The 18,704-nt window shown below is 39.5% G+C and overlaps 1 protein-coding gene across 5 annotated transcripts in view; it reads right to left on the reverse strand.

Moving 5' to 3' along the window:
- Positions 1-18,429, reverse strand: part of OCLN (occludin) — a 55,856-nt gene extending 37,427 nt beyond the window's left edge. Inside the window, exons 1-4 of one of the 5 annotated variants that reach the window (XM_036736908.1) lie at positions 18,048-18,429; positions 8,921-9,044; positions 6,542-7,193; positions 4,522-4,683 (exon numbers count right to left, since the gene is read on the reverse strand). In XM_036736908.1, the coding sequence (XP_036592803.1) occupies positions 4,522-4,683; positions 6,542-7,193; positions 8,921-8,970 (864 nt within the window). In that variant the 5' untranslated portion in view covers positions 8,971-9,044; positions 18,048-18,429. Of the gene's footprint in view, positions 1-4,521; positions 4,684-6,541; positions 7,194-8,920; positions 9,045-14,728; positions 14,799-17,365; positions 17,445-17,472; positions 17,492-18,047 lie in introns of those variants that run through there. The other 4 variants (XM_036736916.1, XM_036736939.1, XM_036736923.1 and 1 more) reach the window with 4 other exon arrangements.
- Positions 18,430-18,704: the final 275 nt, after the last annotated feature.

The raw sequence follows: 18,704 nt of genomic DNA on the forward strand, positions 1-18,704 counted from the left end.
TTACTCTTCCTAAAGCACAGGTCTTAGATCACATTGGTTACTTCTTCACACTCGACTCACCAAAAAAGCCCCCTTTTTAAATGGGTCCCCCATGCCCACTAAAAGATGTTTAAGTTCAAAATCTTTTATGATTTTACACTAACTTAACTATTCATCTTTACCTCCACTTCACATGTCATATGATCAAACAAAACATATCTACTCCAAGTTCCCCAACCACAGGGTGTTTCTATTTCCATATTTTTGCTTTTTCTGTTCCTTCAGAATATTTCCCCTTCTATAGTTATTCATCAGTCTGTTGTAAACAATGGCTAGTTCACATGCTATCTTCTCCATCAGGCATTCCTTAACCCCCTAAATTCTCATAGCATTTTAAAACTTTTTTTAAAAATTTATTTATTTTTAGTTTTCAGCATTCACTCATTTTAAAACTTTTTTGCATCATCACACTCTGGTAATAAAATTCTTTATATATATGTGTGTACACACACACACACACACACACAATTTCTCTCTTCTATTAGGCCGTACTTAAACTCTTTATCTGATGCTCACGACAACCCTTTTAGGTAAGTGCAATCATCACCCCCATTTTAGAGATGGAAAACAAACTCAGAAAAATCAAAAGACTGACTTAGGGTTACAAAGCTAGTAAATATCCGAGATAGATACGAAACTAAGTCATCCTGACTCCAAATTCAGTACACTATTGACTAAATAGCACACTGTCTGTCTTGAGAATATGGAGATTCCCATCTTTCTTTTCATCTTAGTAATTACAAATACTTTTCAATACCAATACAATGATTTTCATTTAAATGAATAAATTTAAACATTTAAGTTTTCCTAATTTTTCAATAATTTTCTAAATTTCCAACAGTGTAATTTGGCCATTCATTCTCATTCATTTTTTTCTTCTGTGATCCTAAAGTATATTCTTATTTCATTAAGGTCTTTTCATAAACCTTTCCTTATTTCTTTATATTCTTATACTTGCTAATCTTAACTGCATTGTAGTGTTTCATTACATCAAAATACTACAATTTAATCATCCCTCCCATTGCAAGACTTCCTGCAGTTGTTTCCAGGTGTTTTGTTATTACAAATAAAGCTGCAACAAAAATTTTTGGATAGATAGCGACCCTTTCAATACATCCTCAGATTATATTTCCAATAACAAAGCTATCAGGTCCCGCCGTCTCGTTCATTTTTATATTCCTAGTGCCTAGTATAGTACCTTGCACATAGTACACCCTTGGCAAATATAAGCTGAATATAGTATTATTTTCACTTCAGAAACCAACAAGTTCTCTCTATCTATTGCAGTACATCTAAATGAAGACTCTTCAGTCATTTCAGTCTTGTCTAACTCTTTGTGACCCTATTTGGGGTTTCCTTGACAAAAAAATACTACAGTGGTTCACCATTTCCTTCTGCAGCTCATTTTACAGATGAGGAAACTGAGGCTAACAGGGTTAAGTGACTTGCCCAGGGTCACACAGTCACTACATGTCTAAGGTCAAATTTGAACTCAGGTCTCCCTGACTTCAAGCCCAGCTCTGCATCTACTGCATCACTTAGCCGCCTGAATAAAGACCAGGACATATTAACAAGAAAGAAGAGCAATAATTAATCTGGACTTGACAAATAAACTTACAAGTAAGTAAAACGATCCAACAAATAAAAGTTTTGAGTTTGAGGAAAATAACTTCTTAGTTCAGAATGTAAACATCTGCAGCAAGATACCTGACACAAAAGTGTCAAAGAAACGAAAATGTTTATTTCAAAGAGGCTTTTGTAAGTGAGCCTAACAGTCACTTCTCATGGAGAAAATAGAATAGAAATGACTCTCCTTGTGTGCAAAATGGATTAAAATGACAGTCCCTGACTTTCATTTCTTGTGTTTAAAATGGGAATCATTAGCGTCTGCATCACCAATCTCACAGGGACATTGTGAAGACACTGCTTTGTAAAACTGAATTTTAAGGTATATACATCAATTTATTTCCTTATAGTCAGGAACTCTGCAGCACACCTTAAAACACATTCTCTGTAACATCACTGGAAACTGGACAGCCTACAAATTTGTTAAAAGCAATCTATCATCACACGCAACTTTCTATCTTCCTATAGCCATCTTTCACTCCATTATCTTAAGGACTTACAAGTGATTAAACCGTCATGACAGCAAAGCCAGATGACGGCACAAAGTTCACTAGGACTTCCACGCTCATCGACTGGAACTGATCTCCCATACATACCTCCTGAAACCAACCACCAGTAAACAAACATAAGACACACCCAGAAACTCTCACGGAAACATTTACTTCATACACTCACTAGCTGCCGTTCACAATAGCTGGTCCTATTCCACTTAGGGGTGGCCTAGCCTAGAGCTAAAGGTCAAAAGAAAACACTCCCTGGTAGCTTTATACTAGCTTCTCTACAAAACATGAGGCCTTTTTATAGCAAACATGAGAATCAAAAGGTGGGGAAAAAAAGTGTTTCCGAGTGGGTTTTCAAGGGCTGAACGGAGGGATGAACGCTGCTCTAAAGAAAAGTGCTGTAATAAAAGAGACAGAATTCTACAAAAAGAGAGAGAAAGGAATGCCAGGGAGAGAGGAAAAGAAAGGCCACACACGGCAGGCCTTAGAAGACTTCCTCATTCATGCTGTACCACAAACTGGCAAAGTCTCCACTTAGGTTTCAGTCTCCCTTTAGGGAAAAAAAAGCTCACAGAATCAAACACTTCTGGAGCTAGAAATTTACTTAAGTCCAAACTCTCTCATTAAGTAAAGGAGGAAATGAGCCCCAGAGTGATGAAGTAATTTCTTCAAGGTCATAAAAAGAGTTACTAGCAGGGCTGGACAAGACCTTGAATAACATGACTTTCAGACTTCCATTCTTCCTAATGTAGCATGCCACCTTCCTCTGTCCAATGTTTCAGACAGTCCTCTGCTACTTTGCCTTTCATCAGCACTCTCCAACTCCTGGCACTCCCCAACCTGCCCAGTTTTCAACTGTGCTAAGATTCCACCCAGGTCTATCCTCTTTAGGAACATCTTGCGTCCTTCAAACTTTCCTTCCCTCCTCATACCCCAAAATTGACCTATCCCAAATGCCTGAAGATCTTAGTCTTAACCAGTTATGAGAAAAACACTTCCATATGCTAATCCCATGACATAAATTTTTAATAATGAAAGTGTTTGAATTTATTACTTTTTATAAAAAGACCCAACTTGAATTCATCTTTATACTGTTAATCACCTACGAGACTTTTAACATATTAAAAAGAAGGAACAGGGAGACATTCAAGGAAGATGCGATAGCTCTGAATACGTTTAAGAAGTTGCTATGCTGGGGCAGCTAGGTGGTGCAGTGAATAGAGCACCAGCCCTGGAGTCAGGAGGACCTGAGTTTAAATACACCCTCAGACACTTGACACACTAGTTGTGTGACCTTGGGCCAGTCACTTAACCCCAATTGCCCTGCTTTCCCCCTAAAAAAAAAAAAAAGTTGCTATGCCACTGGCTTGACTTCTGTTTCCCAATAAAGTCTGTGATAGTCTCTTAAGTCTTTGTTAAAACTATAATTCAATGCTAGTTCTTCATCTTAAGACAGTGACAATAAGACTATAAGTGCATTTGTGTCCTTATCTCCAAAATATGAGGAAGGATTCAGGATATTTTTCACCATAATTCCATAATGTTTTACAAATCAACCAGGCCAGATGCCAATCTGTAGGGCCAACAGTTCTTAAACCACTAACTTTTTAATTCCGCCCCCTTCTCTTTATAGACAATGAGGTTTAGGAAAAATCCACTAGCAGAAAAGCAAATATCTTGGTACTTAGCATCCACCACGCGACCATAAATTTGAAGTTCTAAGAAATACTGTCTAAAGGTGAAATTTCAAGCATCAAAGCGTATGGGGGTTGGGAGGAAAGAAACTCTGTCAATACACATACCACAAGGTAGCCACCTTGTAAAACTAGCATTGCTGTGCTTCCCTGTACCTAGAGGAAAATAATGAAACCCTACCTTCAAAACATCCTCCCTACCCCTCACCCCCAAATTGCAACCAAATACACGTAGGCACTACATGCACTAAAAATGCACCATAGCACTACTTTTTATACTGCTATGGTTTTGTGTGAAACTTGTAAAATTAAATGTTTTATAAGCTGGCAAACATTTTTGCAAATAAAAGGGGAAAAAGAAAAATAAAGTTTTCTGCAATGTCCAGATAAACTGAAGTTATTTGTTTCATTTGAAAGCATTTTTCTAATTACTTCATAGATCTATTCCTTTATAAAAAGAAAATGAGAATCTGGATTTTCATATCATAATGAGGCAGTTGTCGCTGTCTTTTCAAATGATAAAAATTAACTTAAGTTTGTAAGGTAAATTGATCTTAATTTTGAGAACAAAGGAAAACAAAGCTGCCCTAAGGGTCAAATAAAACACCAAAGTCGATAGGGTCACCAGTGTAAAAAATGTGTTAATTTTCTTTTACACTTACCCATTCCTCTACATTAGGAGGCTGCTCTTCATAGACACTTTCTTTGTCCCATAGAATGTTGGATTTGTCATATCTGTCCATCTTACTTCGGGTTCTCACAGCAAAGAATATCATTAAAGCAAAAGCTGCAATAACCAGAAACCCCAGCACAATAGCAATGGCCTAAAAAGGGTTAAAAGAAAGTCAAACATTAACTATCTGGCTGTTTGGGAGATTTAAAATAAGATATTTATTTTCCATAAAATAAGGAAATTCACTTTTATTGGTGTGCTAAGAACAATGACAAAAGCCTCTAATTCGTACTTAATAAATGTTTTCATTAATTTCACCTACATACAATAACTCAAAGGACCTGCTTTAATGTATGAAAGTAGTCCTTTAGTAATCTGTAAATAATCAATAACATATATACTTCTAATGCTTATTTTCCTAAGTAAAGTAGGCATCCTTCACTCATAATTTTGTTTATATTATTTGATTAATAAATTCTTCATAGATGACAAAAAGAACCAGCCAATCTATGAATGATCAAAAATTATTCAACAATATAGTCTCATTTGGTCTTACTAACTAGGTCTACTATATGAAGATTCAAATTTTTAAAATGGAAAGAAAAAAATCTGCCTCATTTTTTAATGGTAGGACTTTTCAGTTTTCCACTTGTGGAAAGTGTGTGTCCAATTGGGATAATCTTCCTGCATGAGCATTCCTCCTATCGCTGGTACCCCACACTGAAAAATACTCAATCTTTTCACTTTTCAACAGACATGGAAGATACAGTTTAGATTTAAGCAACTGGTTAAGAGTGCCAAGTTCCCTGCTCAAAGCTCAGCATCACAAAAACGTAGCCTCTTAATGGGGAGAGCACCAGTTCACTATACCAACATGGCCCCATGGTATCCACTAGATGTTTTTCAGTGACAAGGGCAGCTAAGTGGCACAGTGGATAGAGTACCAGACCTAGAGGCAAAAAGTCTGATCTTCATGAGTTCAAATCTGGCCCCAGACAATGACTAGTTGTGCGACTCTGGGCAAGTCACTTAAATCTGTTTGCCTCAGTTTCCTCATCTGGGAAATGAGCCGGAGAAATGGCAAACAACTCCAGCATTTTTGCTAAGAAAACCCTAAATGGGGTCGGGGAGAATTGGACAAGACTTAAAAATCATTGAATAAACAGGATGGCTATAGTCAGCCTTTCAATGATGTGTCTGATTTGTAATAAGGTCAAAGATTTAGAGACGGAAGGGAACTCAGAGGTCATCTAATTGAATCGCCTCTTTCTGCAAACAAGAAAACTGAAGGCTAGAGAGGCTGAATAATTTGCCCAAGGTCATAGAAGTTGTTAAGCAAAGCCAGGATTCAAAGAGAGTCAGGGTTGCCTAGGAGAGAAAACTGGCCTCTAAGCCATGAAAACTTAGCTTCAAGTCCCATCTATGACACATACTGGCTGTGTGAATGGTCAGTGCTCTAAGCAACTCTCTAGCCTAGACCTTAAGTTACAGAAAGGGTATGTTGATTGGCACTGGCAGTTTTCCTGGCCTGAGAATTCATCTTATCAGTGAAATCAAAGGTCCATACCCTATCCTTTTCCATTTCACCATGTATCTGTCAAACAGAGAGGGATACGGTCACTCATGCATGAGAACCTCTGGGCAGAAAGAAGGGGTACTGAGATGCTTCTAGGATATCCAATCATCCAGCTGCTCTGCTGTAGCAGACCTATTCCTGTCTTATAAGTAACAGAAACAAAACCCATATTGCACATTCTCTTTTTGAAAACAATAGGATGATACTGTACAAAGGTTTACATGTTCATATTCCCCTCCCTACACTTCTCCCTTTCCTCGAAGCCCCAAGTAAATAAAATAGTGAATTATTTAGGTGAAAGGAAAGGTGAGAAATTTCTAACTAAAAATAAAAGCACTATATACATCACCCCCAAAACATGCATGTTAATTGTGTTTGCTAATAATCAATGACTCATGTAGGAAAAAAAAAATACACTCATTTGTACTCATACCTCTTGGGGATCCACCACGCAGTAGTGATAAAGATATTGATCCACATAGAGTCCAGTGGTCGTAGTTGCATAATATTGGTTGCAGAGAGCATATATCTGAGCTGAGTACAGTGACCCAGAAGCTTGTGCTGTTGGATTGACTCCCATTATGTAGACAATGGTAGCAATGAATACCATAATGCCAAGGATGGCGCTTACAATGATCACCACTAAGAAATATGTTCTTGATCTGGATATTCCCGATCTGATAACACTGGTCACAAATATCACCAATGAAGCAACGAAACAAAATGCCGTCATGGCCAGCATGAAGCCTTTTGCAGCCCTTGGGTCAGTGTAAGCTCCGCCGTAGCCGTAGCTGTAGCCGTAGCCGTAGCTGCTCCCAAAGCTGCTATAAGGGTAGCTTCCCAGAAAAGGGCTTCCATAGCCACTGTCCCAGGCAAGGGTGGAAGCCACACAGGCAAAGATGGCAATACACATCACAATAATGATCACTGACAAAATCCTAATCACTCCTGGAGGGGAAGTCCACTTGTAGAAACGAAGTATTTCATCCTCTGGATAGTAGGAGTAGGCTGGCTGAGAAAGCATTGGCCGAACATGCATCTCTCCATTGTATATGTCATTGCTTGGTGCATAATGAGATGGTTTGCTGAAATAATATTTTTTTAAAACATTTTTTAAAACATTTTTTTTATACCAAGATCCCAGTTGCATGACACAGGATGGAAAGGGCCTGGAAAGAATACCTACATCAAAACCTAGATCCAAAGCTATCAAAGGCAAATTTTTACCTTTTTCTTCAAAAACACAAAATCTGTCCAGAAAGAGCTAGCAGTTTTCAAAATATCAAAAGAATAAAAAATATTTCTAGTGTTAAAAAAATGGCCATCTTTATATCTGAATAACCCAGTTGATTAGTTCATGGTCCTATGGAGACCTATCCGTTATTGTAACTCAAATTTTTATAGTATTTTGTCTTTATAAATCATTCCGTATAGTTAATTATGTTATTTGATCCTCCCAATAGTCCTATCTGTGAAGTAGGTCATGCATTAAAAATTCTATATTACCCCAAAGAGATTACCCTAATGAAAGAAGAAAAGGACTCACATATACAATTTTTTTTTTTTGCAGCTCTTTTTGTGGTGGCAAAGAACTGAAAACTCAGGGGATATCAATCAGTTGAAGAATGGCTATGCAAATTATGACATATGAATGTGGCGGAATAGCACTATGCTGTAAAAAATTACCAAGTGAATGGTTTTAGAGAAATCTGCGAAGACTTCTAGGAAACTATTCAGAATGAAATAAACAGAACCAGTAGAACCATTTATACAATAACAACATTGTAAAGACAAATAACCCTGAAAGGCTTAAGAACTGATCAATGCAATTGGCAACCATAAGGAGGACCCATGAGGAAACACGCAATGCAGACTGACATAGATAACTTTTAGATGTGGTGATGTGGCCAATGAGGAAATCTGTTTTATTTGACTGTGTGTATTTGTTATGAGGGGTTTGTTTTTCTTTTTCCAATGAGGGGGTAAGAGGAAAGGAAGTGGATTTTCATTAAATTTCTTTTTTTCAAACTTCCATTTTAAAAATGAGGAAACTGAAGCTCACTTAACTAGGGTCATTGAGCTATTATTAAATGGAAAAGCTAGATTAGAACTTAAGTCTCAAGACAAGTCTAGGACTCTTTCAAGTTTAATTTTCACACAAACCAGTGAGTTTAAGCAGCCTCTCCAAAGTCTGTACTTTTAAATCTACAGCTATCCACTTCACAAATGCCAACAGTCAAATAAATAAAGAGAATCAGGAGAAAAATAAGTAGGGAAAGTCACCTAACATCTCTGGGCCTCAGTTTCTTCATCTGTAAAAGGAGGGGGTAGGTCCAGATGACCTAAGATGCCTCTTCCAATTCTATACCTATGATGCTACAATATTTTCATGAATAAACCCAAAAGAAAAACAAAGCTAGCAGAAACAAGGAAATCTTAGAAAATTCCACACGTGTTAACTAGACAGCATAAATCACTAACTATATATTCTCTGAAATAATTTTGGGCATTATCAGTCATGTTGTTGCTCTAGTTACCATAAAGAAAATCATGTAGTAAACCAATCTCACTCAGTGAATAATGACACACTTAAAGATTACAAGGAACTAAAGAAATTTGTAACAACCTTGAAATAGAAAAGTTATTAAAGGTATTCTATGTTGTACCAACTGCCAAAAATCAAAGTGCAACAGTCATACTCTACTGACCAACTATTGTTTTTTTCCCCAACTATTGTTAATTATATAAACTACATATCCTCACTCCCCATGAAGAGCTAAATTATTAAGAAAAATATCAGAAGGATATTTACAATTCATCTGGTCTGTATGGAGGAGGACTTTCAAATGGTCTGGATGACATTATGGATATCAATGGTCTAGGAAATTTCAAAATGAAGAATTCTTCTTAGTCTCCTCCAAAATAAGACTAACAACCTGGGAAGAAAAATAAATAAACAAACAAATAAGTGAATATGTAAATGAACAACTTTTAAAAAACTGGATTAATATCATTGGCCTCACCGCTAAACAGCCAAGTAACCAACTATGCTAAGTCTAAATTTCTTGAAAATATAATTTATCATTTCCTTTCCTCAACTACTATTAAAGATTCAAATGGCAAATTCTAAGGGAACTGTTTTACTTGTTGATTTGCTAATAATGATTTCACACTAATAATGATAATAAAAGCTACACACATTTATACCATATTTTAAATACTTTCCCCACAATGACCCTCTGAGGGAAGGAATAAAGCATTATTATTCCCCATTCTGCCATAGGTTGGGACAGGGGTGGGGACCTTCAATCCATCAACAAGCATTAAATGGCAATAGGCCAGGCACTGTGGAAACAAAGAATCCCAAGGTCCCTTACCCTCAAAAATAACTTATACTATATCAGAAAACGTGAGCATTGCTTTATATTTTGCTGTTAGTGAAAGAAAATGGATGAAAAATGAGCAAGAAAATTCAATAAAACTTTGAAAACTTCCAATAGATAAAATGCAAGTTTTATGCATGTATTTTTCTACAAAAGCATTTATTTTCAAAAATACATACTCCTTTAAAGACTGCTTAATTTAATCCTAAAAATCTCTATAGCATAATCCACAGTAAAAGGATTTTTTTTCTAAACAAATGAAATGGACTGGTTTAAAAAAAAAACATCAATGAAACATTTCCCCATAAACCTGAGGTTTATCCCACAAATACACACAGGGAGCATTCATGGAGAGGTACATAAGAGAGAGCAGTATACATGTAGAGGGGCACACAAATAATAAAAGGAATTTTAAATTAATGTATTGAATTACGTATTTTCATTACTATATTGAATGCCTAGATTATGCCTTTAGCAATGGGCTCGTGTCTGTTGGGGCTCCTACCCCTCAAGGGACTTCCATTCCAGTTGCAAAGATAAAACTAACCCATATATGAAAGAGGAACAAATAATACAAGGCAGTATGGAATCCCAAAGTGAAAATCATTCTAGTCTAACCCCAAGCTAAGAAGTGAGTCCCATCCACATCCAGAGAAAGAAATATGGGGTCTGAAGGGAGATCAAAGCATACTCTTTGCTCTCTTTTTTTGTTTTGTTTTGTTTTTTCTTTCTCATGGTTCCTCCCATTTGTTCTAATTCTTCTATACAACATGACTAATTTGAAAATATGTTTAACAAGAATGTATATGTAGAGTCTATATTGGATTGCACGTCATCTTGGGAAGGGGGGAAAAGGAGGGAGGTGGAGAAAATTTAAAACTTATGAAAGTAAATGTTGAAAACTAAAAATGAATTAATTTATTTTTTCTTTTCTTTTAGAAGGGAAGGCAGGGTAATTGGGGTTAAGTGACTTGCCCAAGGTCACACACAGCTAGTAAGTGTGTCAAGTGTCTGAGGCTGGATTTGAACTCAGGTCCTCCTGACTCCAGGGCTGGTGCTCTACTCACTAATTTTTAGAAAAAGAAGTGAGCCATTTCTACAACATCCCAGAAGAGTAGTCTCTTCTTGAGGAATTCTGAATCTAGATAAGCAAGAACCAGAGCAATGGTAGCCCAGTCAATGTTCAATAAACCCAACAACCCAAACCACTAAGAAAATGCCTTAGAATTGGTTAGAAGTGTTAGGAAAGCCAGAAAGCAATAAATAATTAAGTATTTAAAAGGCATGATACAGATTCTAAGAGTTACGGGAGATCACAAGACCAGGTAAATGAAGTTTAGAGCCATCAGGGAAGGCTTTATGTAAGAAACAAAACTGTGGCTCAGTCTAAAAAATTGGGGAAGATTTAGTTAGACCTGAAGGAGAGAGAACATTTCCTGGCAGGAGAAAGAGTCACGATTTGTGGGGAAATGAGAGACTAACTTGAAAGAGGCAAGGGTGAATATTGGGAATAGTAAGAAATAAGTTTGAACAGAGAAGGAGAGCCCAAAAAGTCAGGAAAAGGAAGTTAAATATGATGCAACAGGAAATATAAAGAAACACAAAAGGCTTTGGAGCAAGGGAAGGGCATAAGGAAAGTAGTGATTAAGGAAGATTAGCCTGACATGGTATGATAAAAGCATTGAAATTAGGATTGAAAGAGCCTAGATTCAGAGACAAGAGGCTGCTTCAGTAATCAGGCTGGAGTGCCAAAAGGTCCAAGGTGCATGGAGAACAAAGTGCTAGCAATGGGAAGGGATAGCTATAAGAAACTTTTTGGAAAAAAAAAATTGGTAGGATTTTGTACCTAGCTAAGTACAAAGGAGGAAAATTTAAATCAAAGATGACAATGAGGCTTTCAGCACACATGACTGGGAGAATGGTTCTGTCACTGACAGAACTTAAATAAACAGAAGAGAAAAAATATCTTGGTTGGAGAGAATGATTTAATTTTAGACATTCAATTTAAGGGGATAGCAAGGCATTCAAGTGTAAATGTCCAACAGACAGGTGTGTATGTGAATTTAATGTAGGAAGACTTGAATAGCAATAGGGATGAGAGATAAACATGAAAATAAAGAAGCTTGCCTATAGAAAAAGTGTAAAAAGGACAAAGCTGGGGGACTGGAGAAAAATGAGCCAGTATAGGAGTCAGAAGAATAGGGAAAGTGCAGAATAAAAAAAAAATGTAGTTATAAGAATGGGAATTGAATACAAGTAAGCTGGTCACAATATCATCCTGCTTCAATGATTCCCAATGTCAGGTCACTGGTCTCCAAATTTTCGGAATCATTCATCAAGATGCTGACTGCTGCTGCTATAGTTTATATCTTGACCAAAAAAGACTGGAGCTAAGAGAAATACTGTTTATCTTTGCCTTGTGAAGGTGGCACTTTCCATGCCTCAACTAGTAACATCGAAGATAAAATCTTTGAGGTCAAGTTCACAGCTGGGGACATCCACTTAGATAGGCAAGCCTTTGACAACCACATGGGGGACCATTTCATTGCCAAGTTCAAGTGCCAGCACAAGAACAAAATCAACGAATAACAAGAGGACACTGTGAACTTGTAAAGTGTATTCTTTCCTCCCGTACCACAGCCAATATCGAGATTGACTCCCTCTATGAAGGTATCAACTTCTATGCTTCTATCACTTATGCCCATTTTGAAGAGTTGAATCCTTCCATGGCATACTGGAAAAAGCTCTAAGGGATGCTGAGGCAGATAAGTCATAGATCTATGACATCATCTTAGCGGGTAGTTCCACTCACACTTCCAGGACTGAAACTTCTACAGAACATCTTCAAGGGCAAAGAGCTAAATAATATCCATTCTGATAAGGCTGTTGTTTCCGGGGCAGCTGTCCAGGACTGGTTATAGATGGATGTCATTCTCCTTGGTTTTGAAACTGCTGGCAGAAACAGAATACCACCACCCAAGGCTGTGCTGGTAAATGATTAACAACTAGCTCTTCACGGAAAAAAAAGAATATGCTCACAATATATTTTTAAGTTTGATCTGCATAATAACATTTTCTTGATAACTTTCTTCAGCCCAGGCAACAAACAAAACAATGAGTCAAGCCCTAATTTGTAGCATTTGCTGCTTTAATAATCAGCACACGAGAGCTGGTTTGAGCTGGTTGCAGTATTTCCCTGCCACCAATCCTAAGCAGACACAGACTTTTACACCAGCCTGGTGTGCTAATTCAGAGGAAACAATGACAAAGGATACAACCTACTAGGTAAGTCAGGGCTCACAGGAATTTCCCTGCCCCTAAAGCTGTTTCTCTGATTGAAATAATCTTTGACATTGATGCAAATGGCATCCCAATATATCGGCTATGGATAAGAGCATTATTATCAATGGCAAAGACATCAGCTGAGCAAAGACATTGAGCACATATGGTCAAGAAAGCTGAGGAATACAAGGGTGACAATGAGAAGCAGAGAAACAAGGCAGCTGGTATAAAAAGTGAAACTGAGGGGTTTTTGTTTTTTTGATCCTGGAGTTAATAGGAAGGAGGACTGCTTATGCTTTCAGCACGAAGACTATGGTGGAGTATGAGAAACTCCAAGGCATGACTAGTGATGAAGACAAACAGAAGAACAGTGACAACTGTAATGAAATAATCAACTGCTGAGAAGGAGGAACCCGAGCATCAGCACGAGTTAGAAAATGTCTTCAACCTATCACAACTAAGCAATACAAGAGTTCAGAGAGCATACCAGGAGGGGGAGGCATGTTTGGTGGATACTCGAGTGGTTTTGTGCCATGTCTGACATTTCATGACCCCATTTGGGGTTTTCTTGGCAAAGATACTAGAGTGGTTTGCCATTTCTTTCTCCAGATCATTTTACAAATGAGGAAACTGAGGCAAACAGGGTTGCCCAGGGTCACACAGCTAGTGTTGGTGGCTGAATTTGAACTCAGGTCTTCCTGACTCCAGGCCTGACACTCTATGCACTATGGCAGCACCTAGCTGCCCCTACCACTCAGGTGGAAGAGCAGTCTATATATAGAGCAGCTCTCCCTCCTGGATCCACCAGTGAGAAAGTTGACTAAATGCACCCAAAGAGAAAGCATTTCACACAGCTTCTTAAAAATGGAAAGATTCAAACCTGTACACAAGCCTTGGTACAATGGCAGTTTAACATTTGAGCTACTGTGCAAACCTGGCCATTCTGAATGCTTCCACGTGTACAAATGGAGAGAAAAAAGAATACTGTACTTTATCAGCGTGGTACACAAGGAGATGCAATTCTTGTCCTGAAGAATAAAAACAGGCACCATTAAAAAAAGAAAGAAAACAAGTGGAGTTGAGAGATGTAATGTCTTGTGCAAGGAAAAGCAAAGAGGCCAGTGTCACTGGGTCAAATACAGTTCATGGGAGGAGAGTAAAGTGGAAGAAGCCTGGAAAGGTAAGAAGGTGATGAAAGAATTTTAAAAGTGAAATTAAAAGCTTTTTTGTTTGTTTTTATCCTGGAAGTAATATAGAGAACCATAGTTTACTGAATAGGAAGGAGGACTGACATGGTCAGACCTGGGCTTTAAGAAGATCTCTTTGATAGGTGACCTAAAGAGATAAGAAAAAATACCAGGCTGCCCTTTATGATTTCAAATCATCTGTTCCAGATGAACTACATTCTTGGTTCAGAAACAACTGGCCTATGCGATAGTTGAGTCACTGACAGTGATATCTGAAAACTCAGAGAAAAGGAGAGGCACCACAGAACTAGAGAATGTGGTCCCAATTGAGAGAGAAAGAATATGAATGGAATCTCTAAACCAGAGGCTAATAATGAGTTTGATTTTAATTCCTAGGAAAATTGTAGAACATATTACTAGAGAATTGGTTAGTCACCACCTAGAACAGGAAGTAGTGATCATTAAAGGCCTGTGTTGCTTTGTTTTAGAATGGGCTAGACCAACATTTTTTGACATAGTTGCTAAACTGGCAGATCTCGGCATACTTCTGATAGCATTTACCTAGACTGCAGCAAAGCGTTTGATAAACTGGCATTATTCTTAAGGAAAAATGAAGAAACACAAGATAAACAGGAGTATAATCAGATGGAACTGGTTGAAGGGCTGGATTCAAGGAGAAGTAATCTGGAGGACTGTCAAGTATCTGTGCTCAGCTCTGTGATGGCTAATATTTTTATCAATGAGTTGAACGCAATTTGATACATTTACCAAATTTAGAGATGTCACATGGCTAAGAGGGCTATCTAAAACCCCAGTCAGGATTTAAAAAGATGTCAGGCTAGGGGCAGCTAGGTGGCACAGTGAGTAGAGCACCAGCCCTGGAGTCAGGAGGACCTGAGTTCAAATCCAACCTCAAGACACTTGACACATGTACTAGCTGTGTGACCTTGGGCAAGTCACTTAACCCCCATTGCCCTGCCAAAAAGCAAAAAAAAAAAAAAGTCAGGCTAGAAGTGCAGGCTGAATTTAAGAAGATATTTAATATAGATACCAAGAAGTTATTTAAGGATTTATTTATTTAAGGAAAAGGATTCCTTCTTGAAATGAGTACTTTTCAATTGTTTTAACTTATGGGATCACTTCAGCTTCTCTGCCTTCCCTGATCATCCCCCCAGCTCAAAGCCTTGTTATTCTCAACTTCTCACTCATATCCAATTGACTGTTCAATCTCATTTCAACCTTTGCAGTCCTCCCTCCTCCTAGTTCAGGTGCTCCTCACCTCCCACCTAGACTACAGTTAACTGCCTAGCCTTTGCTATCCCTGCTTTCCATCTCTCTCCACTCCAGCTCACTTTTCACTCACTTGCCCAAATGACTTTCCTAAAGTGTAGGTATCTGGCACTCAATTAACTCCAGTATCTCCCCATTACTTCTAGAATCAAATATAAAGTCCTCAGGTATTTAAAGCTCTTCACTACTTGACCCCTTCTCTAACTTTCCAATTTTCATAGACTTCTGTTCCCTCCACATACTCTACAATCCAGCCACATTGGCTGACTAGCTGTTCAAGGGGCAGGACACACCTATCTTCCATTTCTACCTTTGCACACAATGTCTCCCAGGCCTGGAATGCTCTATTTACTTCTATCTTTTCTGTTGACCTCAGCAACTAGTGCATTCCCCTATGAGATTATCTTTTATACCACATAAACTGATCTAGCCCTTATAAGTACATAAGGGCTACATCAGTCTATGTTCAGTCTATTTGCATTAAAGACTGTTTTTGCCTTTGTATCCCTAAGTTCCTGACACATAGTACATGCTCAATAAATGCTTGCTGAGTCATCAGTGGTTTCTTGATTCTGCCATAAACTATGGCTACAGTCTTTAAGTGCTTAGGGTTTTGGTTGTTTGACAGTGAAAACACCATATACCATAATGGTGTATGTATGCACTACTGAATATTGGCTACACCTCTAAACTGAAAAAAAAAATACATATACGTGTGAATATGCTGAAAAATTAACACAGAAGTTATTAACTGAAGTTATTAACACTCAAGTTTTATGTAAGCTACATTTGGTGCCTAAGTTTCTACCAATACAGGTATTCTATGTCAATTAGATTTTGGTTTAGAAGAATCATCTCTGTATCACACTTATGAGTATCTCAGATTTACAGATTTCTGGTAGAGCTAAACTATTTCTCAATCTTGAGAGATTCAGAAGGCCCCAAGTGTTCAGCAAGAAGTCTTTCCTGATTTCCTCACTACTAATGCCCTTCCTCTGATACTAACACCCATTTACTATTTGTCTGTCTATCTATATCTTGTATGTACACTAGTTCGCATTGTCTTCGTTAAAGTGTGGGCTTCTAGAGAGTAGGTACAGTCTCACTGCTTTTCTTTGCATCCCTAGACCTTTGCACAGCGCCTAAAACAAAGTAAACAATAAATGCTTGAAGACTGCCCACAGATGGGGGGGAGGGGGAACACTCCCTCCTCCCATCACCTTAAATCAGAAATATTTGAGTTTCCCAAGAATTTCAATCATCATGCCTTAATGAGTGAGTGAGCCCATTTTAGCCTAGAAAATTTATTTTCCGTCCTCACAGATCATTTTATGCATGGACTGGAGAAGACCATTTAGCTGAGAATAGGATTACTAGTCGAATGATGAGGCCATTTTGGGTAGTACTTAGCCCCTCAACCCTTTTCTCCCAACTTCCTCTGAAAGACAACATGTCTGATGGTTGTTTTAGGGCCCTGACCTAGAAGTTACATAAAAAGCTCTTCTTAGCAAATCCAACCAACCTACTTGTGAAAGTTGGTCAAGGATCAAAATATGGACATTTCTAATACTAGTCCTTCCATCGGTTTTAGAAGCCCTATCTCGTTAATAGGGACAAACGTAATCTTAACCGTTTGTACAAATAAGATAAGAAGGAGAGTGTCTAATATAAAATCACCCTGGTAATAAGTGGCAGGGTAAAGATTGCCAAGTCACATCCACGCTATGTTCTTTCTATTCTTCCCAAGCAATCAGGCATTTATTAAGGGTTTACTACGAGTCAGGTACTGAGGACACAGTATCTACACCCAAAAAAATGAAGCAGTATCTACACCCAAGTGATCAACTAACTGCATGGAAACATGAATTAAATCTCCATTCGCACAAATTAAAACCAAACTATAACCACGTAGGGCTTCAGTAGCAAGAAACTGCAACCATCGCAAACTTGCATCTACTAATCAATATCCTGATTCAATATTTCCGTGGTATTGATGTGGGGGCGAAGCTTTTCTAGGCGTAGTTACATTCCAGCGCGCCACTACCTCCACTACTACAGCTGAGAACCCAGGGACTGCGCTTCCCCAAAACAAAAATCAGACCAAACGTCCAAGACCTTATTCAGGTTCTGCAAACCACTCCCGATCTCCTTTCCACAGGTTTCGTCTGAGTCCCAACAAGAAGGGCTGGATTAGGAGAAGCAGACTCTCCCTCCCCACTCACCCCTGCTCCTCAAAAGTCCTACGCTGCACCCCATTGGGCAGCAGACCCTTGGCACCGTGGCCCCGAACGAGCGCAGCTCGGGTTTCCTCTTCCTGAGAAGGTTCCCAAACAAAACTTATTTTAGCAAAAAAAAAAACAAAACACAACAATAACCCAGGAAATGTGAAAAGTTTTCGCTGAAAGACTGGGAGTGGCTTTAAATATTTCACCCGAAGAGAGCAGGCAGCAGATTTTACACACACACACACTCACCCAAAACACTCTCAGAAAACCGCAGGGGATCAAATCAGCTCCCGGTGGGAGGGTGGGGGCTCCGGCTCCCCCGCCCTCCACCACCCAGACTCTCCCGCCATCTCCGCCCCTCTCCTTTTCCAGCCCCCAGGCTCTTCGGCAAACCCAATCCCCGACCGATCGGCTCCTCGGAAGAGTCTTAGTCCAGGACTGAAGCCTGGGCACCGAAGGCCCCCCCCCTCTTTTATTTCGGCCGACAGAGCTCCCCCATGGAAGAAGGTTCCATCCTTCCAGCCTCCAATAGGGAGAAGAGCACGTAAGACCCCTTCCCGTCCCCTACTCACAGTCCCCGCGCCGGGCGCACTGGGGGCGCACTAGGAGAACGAGCTCACTTGTCCCCTGCGCACCTGACTCCGGCTCGTCCTGGATCGTCTTCACGCGAGCAGGCGGCGGGAGAATGGGCTTTGCTGCGGCCACCGCCTTCTTCTCCCCTCTCCCCACACCCAGCCCCCGGGCATGCGCAGCACCGGTCCTAAACTGGGGTTCCCCCGGGCTGTCTCCCAGCCAGCCCTTTTCCTCCAAAGCGCTGTTCCCACCTGTGACCCAGTCTTCTCCAGGCGCGCGCAAGGCTCCGGGGACCTTCGCTGCTAATACTACAAAAGGAAGAAGGAAGGGAAGGAAAGGGGAAGAGGAGGGGGCGGGAAGGAGCAGGTGTGGCGCCACCGCCTCCAGTGACCCATTCACCTGAAACTCGGGGGAGGGGGGAAAAGGAGGAGAAGGAGGAGGCGGGCGGAGACAAACAGGTAGCTCTCCCAGCACATCAGTTCCGAGAGCTTAAAGAGACAGGGCTCAGTTTCGGCGGGCTGAGTGAATACCCTCGGGTTTTGCACGTTTAGATGACATTGGGTCTGCTGCGGAAGCGCCTTAACTGAGGCTAAGTCTCGTGGCGCTGTGGAAGGGGGCTTGGAGAGCTGTAGGCGTGATCACCCACAAGCCCTAGT

Source organism: Trichosurus vulpecula, chromosome 1 (assembly GCF_011100635.1).
Source record: "Trichosurus vulpecula isolate mTriVul1 chromosome 1, mTriVul1.pri, whole genome shotgun sequence".
Lineage (NCBI taxonomy): Eukaryota > Metazoa > Chordata > Mammalia > Diprotodontia > Phalangeridae > Trichosurus > Trichosurus vulpecula.